The sequence below is a fragment of the Dryobates pubescens genome, chromosome 35, assembly GCF_014839835.1.
Source record: "Dryobates pubescens isolate bDryPub1 chromosome 35, bDryPub1.pri, whole genome shotgun sequence".
In the NCBI taxonomy this organism is placed as follows: domain Eukaryota; kingdom Metazoa; phylum Chordata; class Aves; order Piciformes; family Picidae; genus Dryobates; species Dryobates pubescens.
The window spans coordinates 1348673-1366888 of NC_071646.1; the positions used below are offsets into that span (position 1 = coordinate 1348673).

Sequence of the window (18216 nt, forward strand, 5' to 3'; positions counted from 1 at the left end):
ATCCCAAGGGCAATCACTCTGTGTAGAATTTCTTCCTCCCCTCCATCCTGAACCTCCCCTGGCACAGCCTGAGCCTGTGTCCTCTTGTTCTGGTGCTGCTTGCCCTCCTGGCCAAGAAGGCCAATGGGCTCCTGGGGTGCATTGAGAAGAGTGTGGCCAGCAGGTCCAAGGAGGTTCTCCTCCCCCTCCACTCTGCCCTGCTTTGGGTTGGGAAGAGCCTTAAAGATGCCCTAGCTGCAAGCCCCCTGCCCTGGGGCCTCCACTGGAGCAGGTGGTTCAAGCTGCCTTTCCCCCCTCAGAAGATTCACTTCTAAGGGACAGCAGCTCTGAAAGTGCTGCTTCCTGACTCCCTTTCCCTTCTTGCAACCTCTCTGCAGGCTTTCTGTTAAAAAGAGGATTGCCCTGCTCAGGGCAGTAGAAGCTTTCAGGCCGAGGAAGAGTGCGGCCAGCTCTTGCCAAGGCTGGAGGAAGCCCCTGCTGAGTCAAGCCTTTGGAAGCAGAGCTTGTCCCAAGCATTGGCCCAGCATGTCCAACCAAGGAGATGACTGCTACTTCTATTTCTACTCCACCTGCAACAAGGTTAGTTGGCAGCTGCCTCACCTCAGCTCTGCCCCTCTGCACGTCAGGAGAGGCGAGGGGAGGGCGGGCGGAGGAGGAGAGAGCTGCTAGGAGCTGAAGCAGCTAGATCCTGCTTCCCCTTGCCAAAGCCTGGGTGATTCCAGGCTGTGCTCCTTCGTGGTGGTGTTCTGGGGGGTTGATGGGTTCCCTCCCTGGCTGCAGGGGGACAGCTGCTCCTTCCGCCACTGCGAGGCCGCCCTGGGCAACGAGACCGTCTGCACCCTCTGGCAGGAGGGTCGCTGCTTCAGGAATATCTGCAGGTTCAGACACATGGAAATCGATGTGAGTAGCTGTGCTCCTACTCAGCCACTGCCCAGTGCTTGTTCTCGCTGCTGGAGAAGCAGATTTGCTTAGGCTGGGAAAGGCTTTGAAGATCCAGGTTGAAGGTCGAGGTCTGGATCGTGGCCGGGAAGGCCGAGGGCATCCTGGCCTGGGGCAGGAGCAGTGTGGCCAGCAGGAGCAGGGAGCTCATCCTGCCCTGTGCTCAGCACTGCTCAGGCCACACCTGGAGTCCTGTGTCCAGTTCTGGGCTCCTCAGTTTAAGAAGGACATTGAGAGACTTGAAGGTGTCCAGAGAAGGGCAACAAAGCTGGGGAGGGGTCTGGAGCACAGCCCTGGGAGGAGAGGCTGAGGGAGCTGGGGTTGCTTAGCCTGCAGAAGAGGAGGCTCAGGGGAGACCTTCTTGCTCTCTGCAACTCCCTGAAGGGAGGTTGGAGCCAGCTGGGGGTTGGTCTCTTGTTGCAGGCCCCCAGCAGCAGAACAAGAGGACACAGTCTCAAGCTGTGCCAGGGGAGATTCAGGCTGGATGTTAGGAAGAAATCCTTCCCAGCAAGAGAGATTGGCCTTGGGATGTGCTGCCCAGGGAGGTGGTGGAGTCCCCATCCCTGGAGGTGTTTAAGAAGAGCCTGGATGAGGCCCTTGGTGCCATGGTTGAGTTGCTCAGATGGTGCTGGGTGAGAGGTTGGACTTGGTGATCTCTGAGGTCTTTTCCAGCCTGGTTAATTCTATTCTATTCTAGATGATCTTTTAAGGCTGGATGATCTTCACAGCTCCCTCCCACCCCAAACCATTCTGTGATCACCCAGTCCAACCTTTCTGTAACTCTGCCAAGGCTGGGGGCTAAGCCCTGGCCCTCAGCACCACATCTGTGAGGCTCTGCAACACCTCCAGGGCTGGGGATTCAGCCAGCTGCCCAGGCAGCCTTGCAGAGCCTTTGGGAGCCCTGCCAGAGAAGAAGTTTCTTGTGATGTCCAACCTCCACGTGCCCTGGGGCAGCTTGAGGCCATTTCCCCTTCCCATCACAGAATGGCTTAGGTGAACTTCTTCCCAAGCTGCAGTCCAGCCCTGCCCTCCCTGGGCTTCGAAGCATTGCTCTTGTGCTGTCCCTTTCTGCCCTCAGAAGAAGCGCAGTGAGATCCCTTGCTACTGGGAGAACCAACCAGTGGGCTGCCAGAAGTCCAACTGTGCTTTCCACCACACCAAAGGACGTTATGTGGATGGCCTCTTCCTGCCACCCAGCAAGAGTGAGTTGCTCTCAGCCTTCTCCTTCAGTGCTTGGCAATATTGATCAGAGGGGGGGGGGTGTGGAGAGGAGGGTGGGCAGCAGGCTCAGGGAGGTTCTCTTCCCCCCTCCTCTCTGCCCAAGTCAGGCCACAGCTGGAGTAGTGTGTGCCCAGTTCTGGACTCCCCAGTTCAAGACAGACAGGGAACAGCTGGAGAGAATCCAGTGGAGGCTGCAGAGATGCTGAGGGGTTTGGAGCAGCTCTGTGAGGGGCAAAGGCTGAGAGCCCTGGGGCTGAGGGCCTGGAGCAGAGCAGCCCCAGAGGGGAGCTGAGCAATGCTCAGCAAAAGCTGAAGGGTGGAGGGCAGGAACATGAGGCCAGCCTCCTGTCAGTGGTGCCCAGGGATGGGACAGGGGGCACTGGGAGCAAACTGGAACCAGGAGGTTTCACTTAAGGAGAAAGTTGTTTGGTGTGAGGCTGCTGGAGGCCTGGAGCAGGCTGCCCAGGGAGGTTGTGGAGTCTCCTCTGGAGAGCTTCCAACCCCCCCTGGCCATTGTGGTCCTGGGCAAGCTGCTGTGGGTGCCCTGCTGGAGCAGGAGGCTTGGACTGGGTGAGCTCCAGAGGTCCCTTCCAGCCCACACCATGCTGGGGTTCTGTAATCAGAGGTGGGGAACAGGAAGCTCCTGGGTTCAGCTGCCAGGTGAGGTCTGTGCCCTGTCTGCCACATCTGTGCAGTGAGTCAAAGTTCTGAGTGGCCAAATGACAGCTGCTGCTCCTCCTCTTCCTCCAGCCACGCTCCCAAGTCCCCCTGAGGCAGCAGAGGATGATGTGAAACTGGCTCAGCTGTCCCTGCAGCAAAGCAAACTTTCTGTCCAGTCCAATCCCTCCCCACAGCTGAGGGGGGTGATGAAAGTGGAGAACTCTGAGAATGTCCCCAGTCCAACCCATCCTCCTGTTGTAATCAATGCTGCAGATGATGATGAAGATGATGATGGTGAGTATGTCTTGCCTTCTTGAGGACATTGCTGCTGGCAGGCAGTGTCTGAACCACAGAATCCCTCAGCTGTGGAGTGGTTAAAGCTCCACACAAGGCTCTGGAGTCCTGAAGTCTTTTCCCCTGTCAGCTCTCTGTCTTACAGCAGTTTGTGAAGGCAGTTCAGGTGCTTGGACACAAAACTCCCATTCCAGCTGCTCCCCTTTGTAGTTCAGAACATGAACAGAAGCTGGAATGAAGTTGTTCAGCCTGGAGAAGAGAAGGCTCCAGGGAGACCTTAGAGCAGCCTTCCAGTGCCTGAAGGGGGCTGCAGGAGAGCTGGGGAGGGACTGTTTAGAGAGGCATGGAGTGACAGGATGAGGGCTGATGGCCTCAGCCTGGAAGAAGCTGAATGGAGATGAGCTATTGGGCAGAAATTTCCCCCCCTGAGGGTGGTGAGGCCCTGGGAGAGGTTGCCCAGGGAGGCTGTGGAGGATCCAAGGCTGGAAATGGCCAAAGCCAGGTTGGATGGAGCCTTGAGCAGCCTGCTGTGGTGGGAGGTGTCCTTGTAGGAGGGTTGGGGTGAGATGATCTTGAAGGTTGCTTCAAACCCAAACCCTTCTGTGATGATGGAAACCATGGACTGAAATGTCTGAGCTGCCTAAACCTGACCAGTCTGCTCTGGTCCCTGCTCTGTAAGTGAAGGGCTCTGTGTCTGCCTTTCAGATCAGCTCTCTGAAGAGGGAGAAGAAACTAAAACCCCTGTCCAGCAGCCATCCCCAGAGGCCCATAATGGATTGAGGATCATTTCCACCAGGAAATCCAACTCTAACACCAAGCAAGGTACCTTGAGTGTCCTCCCCAGCACTCTGGGAAGCCCTGGCTAGTGAGAGGAGTCTAACAGCTAATGGTCTAATACCTAACTATCTAATGATGCAGCCAGACTGAGGCACCCTCAGCAAGTTGCAGATGATACCAAGCTGAGTGGTGCAGTTGTGGGACTGAAGGATGGGATGGGAGCCATCCAGAGGGACCTGGGCAGGCTGGAGAGGTGCACTGAGGAGAATCTCACCAGGTTCAGTCAGGAAAAGCTCAAGGTCCTGCATCTAGGTAGGGGCAGTCCTAGATACCAGTGCAGGCTGGGGGTGAGGAGGTTGGGAGCAGCCCTGCAGAGAAGGACTTTGGGGTGCAGGGGGGTGAGAAGCTGGAGAGGAGCCAGCAATGGGCAGTGGCAGCACAGAAGGCCAAGGGCAGCCTGGGCTGCATCCAAAGCAGGGTGGCCAGAGGTGGAGAGAGAGGATCCTGCCCCTCTGCTCCCTCTGTGGAGGGATTCAGATGCTTCAGGCACAGTAAAACCCTGCAGGACTGGGGAGGGTGTGTGGGAAGAAAGCTCCCAGTTGGGTGCTGCAGCACCAGGCATGCTGGGAGTGAGCTGGGAGAGGCCTGAGGAGCTGCTCTGCAGCAGCTGCTTTGCCAGCCCCCAGCTCCAGGACCCTCTTTGTGTTTTCAGATGACAACTTGAATTTTGGAATCAAAACCCTTGAGGAAATCAAACTGAAGAAACTAAAGGAAAAAACAAAAAAACAAGGTGGTGAGTTCCTATCCCCAGCTCCCCTCTCCCCTGGCCTTCTGCTCACTCCCAGCTGTGGGGCTTGCTTTTGTCCTTGGGCTTGAAGCTTGCTGCCTTAAGGAGCTGCTGTTCTGCCTTGGAATTCCAAGGGCAAATCAAAGGGAGATTTGCTCTTCTCTGTTACTCCATGCTCTGCTCCTCCTGTGTCTGACAGTAGTCAAGGACTAACAGTTTAGCCTGTCTGACAGTTGTGGCTTGGCTTGGTAGGCTGAGGGCTTAGGTTGGGTTTTGTGTTTGGTTTTGTGTTCTAACCACCCTTCTCTTCTGTTTGCTCTACCCAGAAGGTCCTTCAGGAGTTTCAGTTCATCCACTCCAGCCCAGGAGCATTCCTGTGCCAGAAAAGGAGAATGTGAGGACAGTTGTGAGGACAGTGACCCTGTCCTCAAAGCAAGGTGATCACCAGTGCTGCTCTTGCCATTGCATGGCTCCTAAACCAAAGGCTCAAGGAGGAGCCAAGATGTGCACCCTGCACTCCTCCCTTGCAGGACAGAAATGGAGGAGTCTGCCACCTAGAGTGTGTCAGGAAGGAGGAGCTGGTGTGCAGGGTCATGGAGTGAGGCAGTTCCTTACAGCTCATCCCTGTAACTGAGCTGGCCTGGGTTTCTCAGTCACTTCCCCAGAACCCTGGAATGGGTTGGGTTGGAAGGGAGCTCCAAAGCTCACCCAGTCCAACCCCCCTGCAGTCAGCAGGGACATCCCCCACTAGCAGCAGGCTGCCCAGAGTCTTGTGGAGCCTGAGAGTCCTGGTTTGAGAGACCCAGCCTAAACTGCCACACTGACCCTGAATATCTCTAGGGATGAGGCCTCAAGCACCTCCCTGGGCAGCCTGCTGCAGTGTTCCAGCAGCCTCCTGGGGCAGAACTTGTTCCTCACATCCAGTCTCAATCTGCTCTGCTCTCATCTCAAACCATTGCCCCTGGGCCTGTCCCTGCAGGCCTTTGCACACAGTCCCTCTGCAGCCTCCTTGTAGCCCCCTTCAGGTACTGGAAGGTTGCTCTAAGGTCTCCCTGGAGCCTTCTCTTCTCCAGGCTGAGCACCCCCAGCTCCCTCAGCCTTGGTAGCAGAGCTGCTCCAGCCCTTGATCATCTTTGTGGCCTCTTGTGGACCCACCCCATCAGCTCCATGCTCTTCCTGTGTTGAGGCCTGCAGAGCTGGACACAGGACTCACTTCAGGAGATGTGTGAGGTGGCAGGGGGTTGGAACTGGATGATCTTTAAGGCCCCTTCCAACCCAAACCATTCCATGAAGGCTTTTCCTGGCTGCTGCTTGCTGTGCACTGAGTTTGTTCTCTGCCCCAGGGGAGGAGCCAGTGATCAGGCTGAACCTTGCTGAGAGGCTGGGGAAACGAAAAGCCTCCCCAGGTAAGAGCTTTCTCTGTCCTTTCCCTGAGCTGTTTCTGGGCTTTGGGTTGGTTTGGGATCTCCTCACCCAAACCTGGCCACATCTGAGGCTATCCTTGCAGCGTGGGGGAGGCAGGTTTGGGCAGAGGTGTTTGCTGCCTGCTGCCCTGACAAATCCTCTTGGCAATTGCAGGCAAACACAGGGAAGTCTGCCTGGGGGGGATGGAGAGTTGTGGCTGAGAGTTGTAAAATCCTCCTCCAGACAGGGAACAGCTGGAGAGAATCCAGTGGAGGCTGCAAAGATGCTGAGGGGATTGGAGCAGCTCTGTGAGGGGCAAAGGCTGAGAGCCTGGAGCAGAGCAGCCCCAGAGGGGAGCTGAGCAATGCCCAGCAAGAGCTGAAGGGTGGAGGGCAGGAACATGAGGCCAGCCTCCTGTCAGTGGTGCCCAGGGATGGGACAGGGGGCACTGGGAGCAAACTGGAACCAGGAGGTTTCACTTAAGGAGAAAGTTGTTTGGTGTGAGGCTGCTGGAGGCCTGGAGCAGGCTGCCCAGGGAGGTTGTGGAGTCTCCTCTGGAGAGCTTCCAACCCCCCCTGGCCATTGTGGTCCTGGGCAAGCTGCTGTGGGTGCCCTGCTGGAGCAGGGGCTTGGACTGGGTGAGCTCCAGAGGTCCCTTCCAGCCCACACCATGCTGGGGTTCTGTAATCAGAGGTGGGGAACAGGAAGCTCCTGGGTTCAGCTGCCAGGTGAGGTCTGTGCCCTGTCTGCCACATCTGTGCAGTGAGTCAAAGTTCTGAGTGGCCAAATGACAGCTGCTGCTCCTCCTCTTCCTCCAGCCACGCTCCCAAGTCCCCCTGAGGCAGCAGAGGATGATGTGAAACTGGCTCAGCTGTCCCTGCAGCAAAGCAAACTTTCTGTCCTGCAGAGAAATGCCCTTCAAGCATTTGTGCTTCTCTCTCTCTCTCTCCTCTCTCCCTGCAGCTGGCAAAAATGTCCTTCCCCTGAAGCGCAACCTGGCCGAGAGGCTGGGGAAGAAGATTGACACCTTGGAGAATGCAGACAAGGCACCCAAGAGAGGTACAGCTGCTGAGCATCTGCAGCTGAGCCACAGCTTCCCTGCTTGGCCCTGCTTCCCTGCTTGGGTGGGGTGGGTTGGAAGGGACCTCCAGAGATCCTGCAGTCCAACCCCGCTGCGCTCAGCAGGGACATCCCCCCCTGGATCAGGCTGCTCAGAGCCTTGGCAGTGCTCCTTGGTGGGTGGTTGGGGGCTCAAGGTAACTTTGAATCCCAGAGGAGAGGTCTTCTGGCTCACTTTGAAATGTGAGGTTCCTGCAGTCTTCCCTGACTTGGTCTCTTCTCTCTTGCAGTTCAAGTCCCCAAGTCCCTGAAGGAGAGGCTGGGATTGTCCTCTGAACAGCCCAGTGCAGAGCCAGGTAAGAACTGGGTGGTAAATAAACCTTCCTCCTCCTCCTTTCCATGAGCTTCCATCCAGCCCTAAGAGCTTGAAAAGTGCTGGTGAAAGAGTGCTGCAGCTGCCCTGCTGCCAGAGATCTGGCTCTGGGGGGGAGGTGTTTTCCACTGGTGCTCCATCAGGATTTCAGTCTGCAGCTGGGAAGTGCCAGAGGCTGCAGTGAGCTCCTGCACAAGAAGCCAGGAGCAGGAGGTTGAGATGCTCATGGAGGGACACAGTCTGAGGAAGGGACAGAAGCACAGAACCCTAGAATGGTTTGGGCTGGAAGGGACCTCCCAAGAGCAAAAACCTCTTACTGGTTGGTGCTTTTCTTTTGGCTGTGGCAGAGAGGGCTGCCAGGCCGGCAGGAGAGATCCACGTCAAAACACTGGAGGAGATTCGGCTTGAGAGAGCTACTCAGAGGCGAGGAGAGCCTCAGGCCAGAGCCCAGGCCGAGGGCCGCTGTAAGGCAGAGGATCCCAGCTCAGGGGCAAGGCCTCCCCCTGCAGGCCGCAGCAAAACCTTCTCGGGAGCCCTGGCCGAGAAGAACGAGAGGCAGCTGGAGGAGGAGAAGCCCAAGGCGGAGGAGTTCCCCGCCAGAACAAAGGCTGAGGGCGAGCCCAGGAAGCTGAGTGTCCTGTCCCCATCTGTGCCCAGCAAGGTGCAGCTGGCAGAGCCGGGGGGCAGAGCCAAGGCTGCAGGAGAAGTGAGGATTAAAACCTTGGAAGAGATCAAGAAGGAGAAAGCTCTGCGGCTGCAGCAGAGCGGAGAGAAGCTGGCGGCGGCCGCGGCGCAGCCGGAGCCTGCCCCGGCTGGCAGGAGGCTGCTGCGAGTCACAAAGCTGATGGGTAAGGAGCTGCTGCCTGCCCTGCTTCCCCTCTCAGCTTGGCTGTGCCCAGAGCTGCTTTGCTTTGGCCTTCTGTGTGTGATGGAATCACAGAGGGGCTCTGGTTGAAGGCACCTGGGAGCTCCTCTCCTCCAACCCCCTCACCGTGGGCAGACTCAGCTGCTCAGGGCCTCGTCCAGCCTGGCCTTGAGCACCCCCAGGCTGCCCAGGGAGGTTGTGGAGTCTCCTTCTCTGCAGAGCTTCCAAAGCCCTCCCTGGCCATTGTGCTCCTGGGCAAGCTGCTGTGGGTGCCCTGCTGGAGCAGGGGGTTGGAGTGGGTGATGCCCAGAGGTCCCTCCCCACCTGCACCATGCTGGGATTCTGGGACTGGGCTGTGGCAGAGTTTAGCTTGGCTGTTGGTGTCTCTCTGTTTGCAACTCCCTGATGGGAAGGGCAGTTTGGGTCCAAAGTGACAGAGCATGAGAGAGCTCCTCATTGAGCCCTGTAATTAGAGATGATGTGATTGAGGGAGAGGGAGCTCAGATGCTGCCTGGGTGGCTTCCTATAGCCATTCCCAAATGAGCCCAGCAAGGAAGCAGAGGTGAGCAGGTTGCTTTGTTTCTTCTGCTGACAGAATGATTTGATTTGGGCTTTTATGCCTTCTTTTAAAGCTCCTGGAAGAGAAGAAAAGAAGATTGTGGAACTGAGCAAGACCTCTCCCAGAGCTGTCTCTGCTCCTGCAGAGGTGAGTCCTTTGGAGGTTCTCTGCACACAAGTTCTGCTCTGGCTTTTCTTAGCACTCCCTCCCAGGCTGAGTCTGCTCCCACCCTTCCCCTGTTGGCAAGCTCTGTCAGGTTGTGTGACAGCATTGTCACATCAATCTAGGCATTCATCTTCCACCTGACAGTGAACAGGAAACTTTTAGCACCAGATGAAATCTGTGGGGTTCCTGGATACCAATCCAGGCTGGGGGATGATGAGATTCAGAGCAGCCCTGCAGAGAAGGACTTAGGGGTGCTGGGGGGTGAGGAGCTGGAGAGGAGCCAGCACAGAAGGCCAAGGGCAGCCTGGGCTGCATGCAAAGCAGCGTGGCCAGGGATGGAGAGAGTGGATCCTGCCCCTCTGCTCTGCCCTGGGGAGACCTCCCCTGCAGGGCTGTGTCCAGCCCTGGAGCCCTCAGCACAGGAAGGAGAGAGTCATTCGCCACTGGGATGTGCTGCCCAGGGAGGTGGTGGAGTCCCCAGCCCTGGAGGTGTTCAGCAGGGGATTGGATGTGGCACTTGGTGCCATGGTTTAGTCAGGAGGTCTGTGGTGACAGCTTGGACTTGATGATCTCTGAGGTCTCTTCCAACCTTGGTGATTCTGTGATCTGGAGCTGATGGAGCAGGTCCAGAGGCCAGGGAAATGCCCTTCCAACCCAAACCATTGCAGGACACCTGCAAATCCTGAGGTGAATCTTGGCATGGACAAGGCCAGAGCTAGGGGCTGGCAGTGAATGCTTCATGAGACCTCCAGAGAGTTTTCATCCTATTCATCCTCTCTTGTTTTCCTCCCAGTCCTCTGACCAGGGCACAACAAACTCCAAAGTTCAAGTGAAGAGCCTGGAAGAGATCATGAGGGGCAAGAGGCAACTGAAGCAGCGCCAGGAGGAGAAGCTGCAGAAGGAGGCAGCTGCTGTGCCATCAGCTCCTGCTGAGAGAGCAACCAAGGAGAAGGCTCCAGCATCAGGGAGTCCTGAGTCCAGCCTGGTTTCAGGGGCAGCTTGCCAACGTGGGAAGAGGATAACAGGGAGAGCTGTGGAAGAGGAGGGGGCTGAAGGCCCAGGGAAGGATGCTGCTGTGTCCCCAGGGAAGCAGCCAGCTCAGCTCCCCGAGCGCAGGGCTAAAAGTAAGGCTTGAGAAGGGGCCTGTGGGGAGGGCAGCAGGCTGCCCACTTCCACTGTGAATCTCTGCCTCCTCCTTGGGATTTCTGTGCTCCTCTTTTACACCTTCTGGTAAACTGGATGGAAAGGGCCCTGGGCAGTGGCAGAGCAGTTGTGCTGCCCAGATGTGCTCAGCTGTAAGGCTCAGAGTCATGGACCTGTTTCCTTCGGTCAAAGTCATCCAGTCCAACCATTCTCTAACCCCACCAAGGCTGGGGCTAAACCATCCCTCTGCACCACCTCTCTGCAGCTTTGAAACACCTCCAGGGCTGGGGATTCCACCACCTCCCTGGGCAGCCTGGGCCAGGCTTGGAGAATCCTTTCAGGGAAGAAGTTTCCTCTGATGTCCAAACTAAACCTCCCCTGGGGCAACTTGAGGCCCTTTGCTCTCATCCCATCACTTGTTCCTTGGGAGAAGAGCCCAATCCCACCTGGCTCCAAGCTCCTCTCAGGTTGCTGTAGAGAGGTCTCCCCTCAGCCTCCTTTTCTCCACCCCAGCTCCCTCAGCTGCTCCTCCCCAGCTCTGTTCTCCAGACCCTTCCCCAGCTCCCTTCTCCTTCCCTGGACCCACTCCAGCCCCTCAATGTCCATTGTGGAGTGGTGGTCCCAAACCTGACCCCAGTGCTCAAGGTGTGGTTGTGGGACTTCTAAGCTGTTTGGTTGGGAGCAAGCCTGGCTCAGTTCTTCCTTCCTTCCCTCCAGCCAAACCCAAGGTGTGTCTGAAGCCCCTGGAGGGGAAGGGCAACTCCCCCACGAAGCAGACCCTGAAACGCAGGGCAGCTGAGAGCCATCCCTCTGCTGTGGCAGCTGTGAAGCCCTTGAATGCCACTGGTGGGGACACCAAGGAGCCTTCAGCTAAGAAAGCAGCTGTGGTAAGGACAGGGACTGAGGGCAGGAGTTGGGTCCCTGGTCAAAGTGATGCCCAAGTTTTGCTCTCCCCTTGGTGAGCAGATGAAAAACTGAAGTGTTCCACAGCTCAGTTTCCTTTCAGATCCAGAGGTGGCATGCAGGGAGGTGGCTGCCTGCTGCTGGTAGCTGGATGGCAGTGTTGGCATCACCCTCTGCTGCCATTTCTCTGTGGCACAAAGCAGTCTTGCCCATTAGTGGTGTGTCCTGGAAGACACAAGCTCAGGAGCAGCCTTCAAGGCAATCCCAGCTCTCCTTCAGCTGTGCCCTGGTTGTGTAGCTGAGGTCAGGCTCAGCAGTGCCAGGGGAGGGGCAGCAGGGGAAGATTCTGCAGGAAGCTTTTTTTGCCTCTCCTAAAAAACCATCTTGCTTCTTCCTAGGCCATTGTTCCTTCTTTGCCAGAGGACAGCCTGGTCTCCATACCTGTGAGAGACAAACCCAAAACCAGGTACCAGCCACACCTGTTCTTTTCCTTGGTCACTGCATCTCTCAGCAGCTGCTGAGCCACTGCTCTCCCCAGGGAGCCCCAAGGTTTACTGAATGACAGGCATGGAATGGGTTGGGTTGGAAAGGGCCTTTAAAGCTCATCCAGGTCCAACCCCCCTGCCATGGGCAGGGACACCTCCCACTAGCCCAAGCTGCTCAAAGCCTCACCCAGGCCTTGGACACCTCCAGGGAGGGCACATCCACAGCCTCCCTGTGCAACCTGTTCCAGTGTCTCACTGGAAAGGCTTTCAGCAGTGCCTGTGTGAGGTGGAGGGGTGGGAAGGTTCACTCCAGTTTGCTGAGCTGCTTTGCAGCCCACATCTCTCTGGTTAAGGGATGCCACAGACTGATTTCTCTCTCTCTCTCTTGTCCTTCCAAGTCCTGAAGTGCACCTTGGAAGCCAGGCAGACTCCATGGCACAGTCAGAGGTCTCCAGCTCCACCTCAGCTTCGTCCCAGGTCCCAGCCAAGGCTCGCAGGCTGAGCTCCACAGGGGCTGGGAAAGCTCCTTTGTCAGTAGAGGATGACTTTGAGAAGCTGATCTGGGAGATCTCAGGAGGCAAACTGGAAGCAGAAATTGACCTGGACCCTGGCAAAGATGAGGATGACCTCCTCTTGGAACTGTCTGAGATGATTGACAGCTGAACTGCAGCTCCTGGGGGATTGAAAGAAAAACAGAGAGAGTAAACAAACTTAATCAAAACTGTCTCTTGTTGGACACCCAGAGGTGAAGGACACCCAGAGGTGAAGGTTGATCCTCTTCCTACCTGAGGTTTTGCAAGGAGTCTTAAAGCACAGTTGAACCTGGCAGCCTCTGCACTCAGCTGTCCTGCATTTCCCTGCTGCTCAGAGTTGAGGTCTTCTGCATCCTGCTGGGACTCTTGGCAGCAGCAGCAGGAGGAGGAGGAGGAGGAGGACAAAGCACTTCTGTATTTTGGGAGAGAGAGAGATGCCCACCTCTAAACTTGGGGGGGTTGGGAAATCCATCTCCTGCTTGAGCCATGCTCTGAAGGCTTCAACTCCCAAGCTGCATCCCCTCAGCCCTTGGCAAAACTCAGCACTGGGCACGTTTCAAAGCTTTGATGTTCTTCATTTCCTGGACAGTTGCTCTCTAAAGCCTGGAGTTACTATGTCAACTCTTGAGTTTTATTTATGTCTGCTCTCCTTTTTGGACTGTCACCTTTTTTGGGGGGGTAACTTAATGGAAAGTACTGGGGGGAGGGTTGGGGGGGAGCAGGAGAAGTCATATTTCTGGACCAAACATGCTGCCAGGGGGTGGTGGTTGGGGTCAAGTCCATCCAGCCTTACTTTGACTTATCAGGGATGACACAACCTGGGTGTGAGAAGCAGCAGCTCTGAGCACAGCCAGCATCTCCCCTCTCTCCCCTCTCCTCTCCTCTGTACCAAAGCCTGGCTGGGGGGGAAGGGTTTGGTGCTCCTTGCCAGTGTGAGTCTGATTCCAGGGAGGGTGGTCAGGAGTCCTCTCCCAGCCTGCAGTCAGTTGGTAACTGAAGAATTGGTTTAAGTGCCTCCTGGTTCCAAGCTTCTCCCCCACTGAGCTGCTGGCTCCTCCAAGGCCTGGTGTTCTCCATCAGCTTTGTGGCCCTGAGCCAGGGCAGGAGCATGTTCCCAGGAACCTGGGACTGCTGCAGGCCCAACCACGCTGCCCCTCTGGGGCATCCTCCCTTTGTAGAGCAGGCTGTGCTGGGGGCAGGAGTTGGAGCTCCTGGTTGGCCTGGGCTGCCTCCACAGCAGTCAGCTGAGCCTGGAGTGTGTTGTGTGCCCTGCCCCCCTGATCCCTCTCCCTGCCAGCTTTGGGTTGTGATTTGTTTCCTTCAGTCTCTCCCTGCTCTGATGGGTGAAGCCCTCAGGTTCTTGGCTGCTGGCAGAGGGGGAAGGGGGTTGGGTTGGAGTTGGCTGTAAATAGTTCTCTCTTTGATTAAATCCACTGTCAGCTCTTAGTTCTTAGAGCAAAGGTTTGAAACCAGGAGGTAGAAAGCTGCAGTTGTGGCTCCTTAAAAAAAAAAAGAAGCTATTTTTTCCCTCCCTGAGCCAGCAGCTGGGAGAGGCTGGGACAGGGGAAGAGCACAGCAGAGCCTGCTGAGGAAGGCTCCCTTCTTGCTGCTTCCCTCCTCCTGCTCTGCCAGCCCCTGGCCCAGGCTCTGGGCCCTGGTTCCTGTAAATATTTTATTCTTCCATTTTATATTTGTATTATTTAAGGGATTGTATCCAACCTGGTCTGGCCTCTGCCCTCAGCTGTGCCCTGGGACAGCCTCAGCGCTGCTGTGAAATAAACCTGGCACAGGAGAGGGGGCTCTGCCTGCTCTGTCTGCGGGGTGGGGGGCACGGGGGGCTCCTGGGGCTACAACAAGGGCCAGGGGAAGGGTGTAAGGGGATCAGGGGAAGGGTGGAGGGGGCGAGGGGAAGGGTGTAAGGGGATCAGGGGAAGGGTGGAGGGGGTGAGGTGGCACAGGGCATCCCAAAGAGGTGCAAGAGAGGCGTGGGGAGGGATAAATAACATCCCCGAGGGAGGTATAATAGAGCCTGGGGTGGGGTACAAGAGGGGGCTGGGGAGCAGAGAAGGCTCTGGGGGTGGCACAGAGAGTCTCGAGGGGGATACAGGAAGACCTCGGGGGGCAAAGGGCAGAGAAGGTCCTGGGGAGCTAGAGGAGGATCGTGGGGAAGGGGTGCAGGGGGTCCCCAGGGGGTACAAGCAGCACAGAGAGGGTCCCGAGTGGGGCTAACAGGGGGGCCAGGGGCAACACAGAGGGTCCCAGAGGTGTGCGTGTTGGGGGGGCGCTAGCAGAACGCCCCGGGGGGGCTACCCCTGCGCGGAGCAGTAGAGACGGAGGTCCTCCCGCGGCCTAGAGCGGCCCCGCGCGGCCGCCCAGCATGCCTTGCGCGCTCCCGCCGTGCGCAGCGGCTTCCGGCGGCGGCAGCGTGAGCCGGGAGCGCCAGCGGCAGCCATGGCGTACCGCGGGCAGGGCCAGAAGGTGCAGAAGGTGATGGTGCAGCCCATCGTATCCTTCCCGTGCGCCCGGGGGGGCCGCAGCGGGGCCGCGGGGAGGGCGGGCGGGGGCCGGGGCCCGGCTGCGGGCGGGGGCCGGGGCCCGGCTGCGGGCGGGGGCAGGCGGGGAGGCGCTGCCGCTCTGGCCGGCGAGGCGCCGAAGGGCCCCCGGGGGCTGTGTTGCCGTGCTGGGTCCTTAACGATCCGCTCCAGAACCTCATCTTCCGCTACCTGCAGAACGTGAGTACCGCGGGGCCGAGGGTCGGGGCTGCCGCGGGGGATGTGCTGCTGCCTGCTGGGCAGGGCCCTGGGCCCCTGTGAGACCGAGCACGGCACCGCACCGGGGTTCGCCAGCTCAGAAGTCGGCTTTTGGAGCTGGTTTCAGCTGAATCGGAGAACCGCAGCTGGGCAGGGGCCAGGGGCAGTCACAACAACGGTTCGAGGGGCGGAAGCCCTCTGCTGTGAGGCCAGGCTGAGAGTTGGGGTTGTTCAGCCTGGAGAAGAGAAGGCTCTGAGGAGACCTTTTCAGTGCTTGAAGGGGCCCTGAAGAAAGCTGGGGACAGACTTCTGAGCAGGGCCTGTTGTGACAGGACAAGGAGGGGATGGTTTGAAGCTAAAAGAGGGAGATTTGGACTGGAGAAGTGTTTGACACTGAGGGTGGTGAGAGCCTGCACCAGCGAGGTGGGAGATGCCCCCTCCCTGGCACCCTTTCAGGTCAGGTTGCTTGGGGCTCTGAGCAGCCTGCTCTGGTTGCAGATATCTCTGCTGAGTGCAGGGGGTTGGACTGGATGACCTCCAGAGGTCCCTTCCAACCCCCACCATGCTGTGACTGTGTTGCTGTTCCTGTGCTGCAGAGATCCAGGATCCAGGTGTGGCTTTATGAGCAGGTGAACATGAGGATAGAAGGCTGCATCATTGTGAGTACCAAGATGCCCTGCCCTGCCCTGTCCTCCTCCTCCTGACTGTTACCTTTCAGATGCCTAAAACTGCTTCTTCCTGCCAAGAATCAATCACTGTGGGCTCTGCAAATAATTCACTGTCCAGCCCCTGCCAGCACAGCTGATGGTGGTTTGGAGACTTAGCTCACTGCCTGCTTTTGCTGCTGCGTTTTAGGGCTTTGATGAATACATGAACCTGGTGCTGGATGATGCAGAGGAGATTCACTCCAAAACAAAGTCAAGGAAGCAGCTGGGTAGGTTTGTGTGACTGTCACCTGGGTGCTGCCTGCCTCAAGGAAGAGCTGCTCCAGGCCCTTGATCATCTCTGTAGCCTCCACTGGGCTCTCTCCAGCAGTTCCCTGTCCCTGTGGAGCTGGGGAGCCCAGAGCTGGGCACAATCCTCCTGCTGTGACCTCAGCAGGGCAGAGTGGAGGGGCAGGAGAAGCTCCCTTGACCTGCTGGCCACTCTCTTGTGCCTGCAGCCCAGCACAGGAGTGGTGTTTGTGGCTGAGCTGCTGCAGTGTGGATTGGCAGGGTGGGCTTACAGCCCCTGTGGGAAGGACTCAGTGGTCTGAGCGTGCCCTGCTGCCATGGGGGCATCTCCATGGGCACCTGGGAGCTGTGGAGTGGCTCTGGGGAGCACAAAGCTGTCACCAGAGCTGGGACCTCTCCAAGCCTGCTTTGCTTTCTCTGTTGCAGGTCGGATCATGCTCAAAGGGGACAACATCACCCTCCTCCAGAGTGTCTCCAACTAGGCTTTGTCCTCCACTTAGAACAGCAGCTCCAGAGTGAAGAAAGCATTGGTGGGAGCAGGAGCAGCCAGCTGAGAGCCAGTTTTGTGTGGCAGGGTCAGGCTGCAGGTTCCTGAGGGCGGGGAGGGGGGAGGGGGAGGGGGGAAGGGTTTTGTAGTTTGGAACAATTAATTTCTTTCACAAATAAACATTTTCCATGGTACCTGGAAGGGGGAAAATCTGCCTCTGATGAGTCCCACAGGGGCAGGAAGGTGTGGAGAGGGATTTCCAGCGTGGAGCTGTGCAGTGCCTGATCACTGCCTGTGCCTCCTGCAGTCTTACAGCTCCCTGAGGGGCATGAAGGGAGCTTGGGCAGGGTGCTGCAGCAGCAGTGCCCTGATCTGTGTGGCTCTAGTGAGGGACTTGGGGCCCAGCCACCACACTCCAGCACCTGCAGTGCTCACTGCTAGGTGTGCAGGGAAGTCACTGCAGGAAAGAGTTCCTCAGGAGGCTGCTGAGGCTCTGGCACAGGCTGCCCAGGGAGGCTGTGGCTGCCTCCTGTCTGGGGGTGTTTAGGGCCAGGTTGGATGAGGCCTTGAGTGTAGTTGAGAGGTGTCCCTGCCCATGGCAGGGAGGTTGGAGCAGGTGAGCTCTGAGGTCCCTTCCAACCTGAGGCCTTCTGGGATTCCATGAGGTGAAAGAACTCTCCCAGGCAGAGCACCCAGCTGGTGCTGAACCATCCACACTGCTGGAAGATCTTGGAGACTCCTGGGCTGGGTAAGATGATTTCTGTCAAGTTCCATCACTTCTGCTCACCACATTCTGGTGGCTTTCTCCTCTGCCTCCTCTCTCCCTGGGCACTGTGGTCACATCTCCAGCCCCAGGGGGGAAGCTGGGAGAAGCAGCACAGGGAAGGGGTTGAGCCAGGAGCTGCAATGTGGTGGCTCAGACCTCTCTTGACTCCAAACAATGCCTGGGGCAGGGCAGGGCTGAGGGCCCTCAGTGACTCAGTTGTCTCAAGCAAGGTGGTGGCCTGAGGAGCTCTGGAGGAGAGCTGCAGGCTGGGCAGGTGGCTTAACAAGGGAAGAATTCCTGCAGAGGGCAGAACTCAGAGGACCACAGAGTGGTTTGAGTTGGAAGGGACCCTAAGGACCCTCCAGTTCCAACCCCTGGCTGAGCACTGAGCAGATCCCCTCTGGGGCTGCTCCTCTCCAGGCTCTCAGCCTTTGCTCCTCACAGAGCTGCCCCAGGCCCCTCAGCAGCTTTGTGGCCTCTCTCCTGTGGTTCCTCCTCTTGGACTGGGCCCAGTTTCTCTCGCTGAGGTGCTGCAGGGAGGGAGGTTGTGATGCAGGGCTGTAGAATCACCCTGCCTGCATCTCTGCTTTCTCACAGGCAGGTTGGGGCCTTGAGGCTCCCCAAACATCAGACTCTCTTGGAAGGAATGAGGCTGGACAGGGCTCTGAGCAACCTGAGCTAGGGGAGGATGTCCCTGCTGACTGCAGGGGGCTTGCACAGGGTGCAGGAGGTCCCTTCCAGCCCAGCCCATTCCAGGACTTCTTTCCCAGTGTCAACCTTTCTTTACTGCCAGTTTGTGTTTATTCCATAGAGCTGGGCTTGGAGAAGACCTTTAAGCTCATCAAGTCCAACCAGCCTCTTAATTCCTCACTGCCCTGCTGGGGATGTGTCACATCCCTTTGCTTGGCTCATCCAGGGCCACAGACACAGACCTGGCTGGGAGCCTCCCTGGATCTGTCCTCCTTCCTCTGTGCCTGGCAGGAGGCTGCCCTTGAAGAGCTGGGCATCAGGAGAAATGGCTCCTTGCTATCAGCAGGGCTGCTGCCAGCTCCAGATTGTCCTCTTCAAGGCACCTTAATGCCTCCTGAAGCTG

General features: G+C 57.6%; 2 protein-coding genes across 2 annotated transcripts; both read left to right on the plus strand.

Moving 5' to 3' along the window:
• The first annotated feature begins 388 nt into the window (after positions 1-388).
• ZC3H11A (zinc finger CCCH-type containing 11A) lies at positions 389-12861 on the plus strand. Its single transcript, XM_054176471.1, has 16 exons — positions 389-579; positions 781-900; positions 2018-2141; positions 2911-3114; positions 3820-3936; positions 4604-4684; positions 5005-5115; positions 6022-6084; positions 7046-7141; positions 7432-7497; positions 7862-8362; positions 9012-9085; positions 9897-10227; positions 10964-11133; positions 11548-11615; positions 12033-12861. The coding sequence occupies exons 1-16, from the start codon at positions 526-528 to the stop codon at positions 12295-12297; spliced, it is 2445 nt and encodes an 814-aa protein (XP_054032446.1). The 5' UTR covers positions 389-525; the 3' UTR covers positions 12298-12861.
• A 1696-nt stretch (positions 12862-14557) lies between these two features.
• On the plus strand, positions 14558-16466 carry SNRPE (small nuclear ribonucleoprotein polypeptide E). The gene is made up of 5 exons (XM_054176453.1): positions 14558-14672; positions 14873-14899; positions 15514-15576; positions 15773-15851; positions 16297-16466. The coding sequence occupies exons 1-5, from the start codon at positions 14619-14621 to the stop codon at positions 16350-16352; spliced, it is 279 nt and encodes a 92-aa protein (XP_054032428.1). The 5' UTR covers positions 14558-14618; the 3' UTR covers positions 16353-16466.
• The last annotated feature ends 1750 nt before the right edge of the window (positions 16467-18216 follow it).

Excerpts from the sequence above, each read along its gene's own strand:
- ZC3H11A (XM_054176471.1), top strand. The coding sequence starts at position 526 with ATGTCCAACCAAGGAGATGACTGCTACTTCTATTTCTACTCCACCTGC. Across the intron at positions 580-780 it reads TCTACTCCACCTGCAACAAG|GGGGACAGCTGCTCCTTCCG; the intron begins GTTAGTTGGCAG and ends CCCTGGCTGCAG. Across the intron at positions 7,142-7,431 it reads AGACAAGGCACCCAAGAGAG|TTCAAGTCCCCAAGTCCCTG; the intron begins GTACAGCTGCTG and ends TCTCTCTTGCAG.
- SNRPE (XM_054176453.1), top strand. The coding sequence starts at position 14,619 with ATGGCGTACCGCGGGCAGGGCCAGAAGGTGCAGAAGGTGATGGTGCAG. Across the intron at positions 14,673-14,872 it reads AGGTGATGGTGCAGCCCATC|AACCTCATCTTCCGCTACCT; the intron begins GTATCCTTCCCG and ends GATCCGCTCCAG. Across the intron at positions 15,852-16,296 it reads AAAGTCAAGGAAGCAGCTGG|GTCGGATCATGCTCAAAGGG; the intron begins GTAGGTTTGTGT and ends TCTCTGTTGCAG.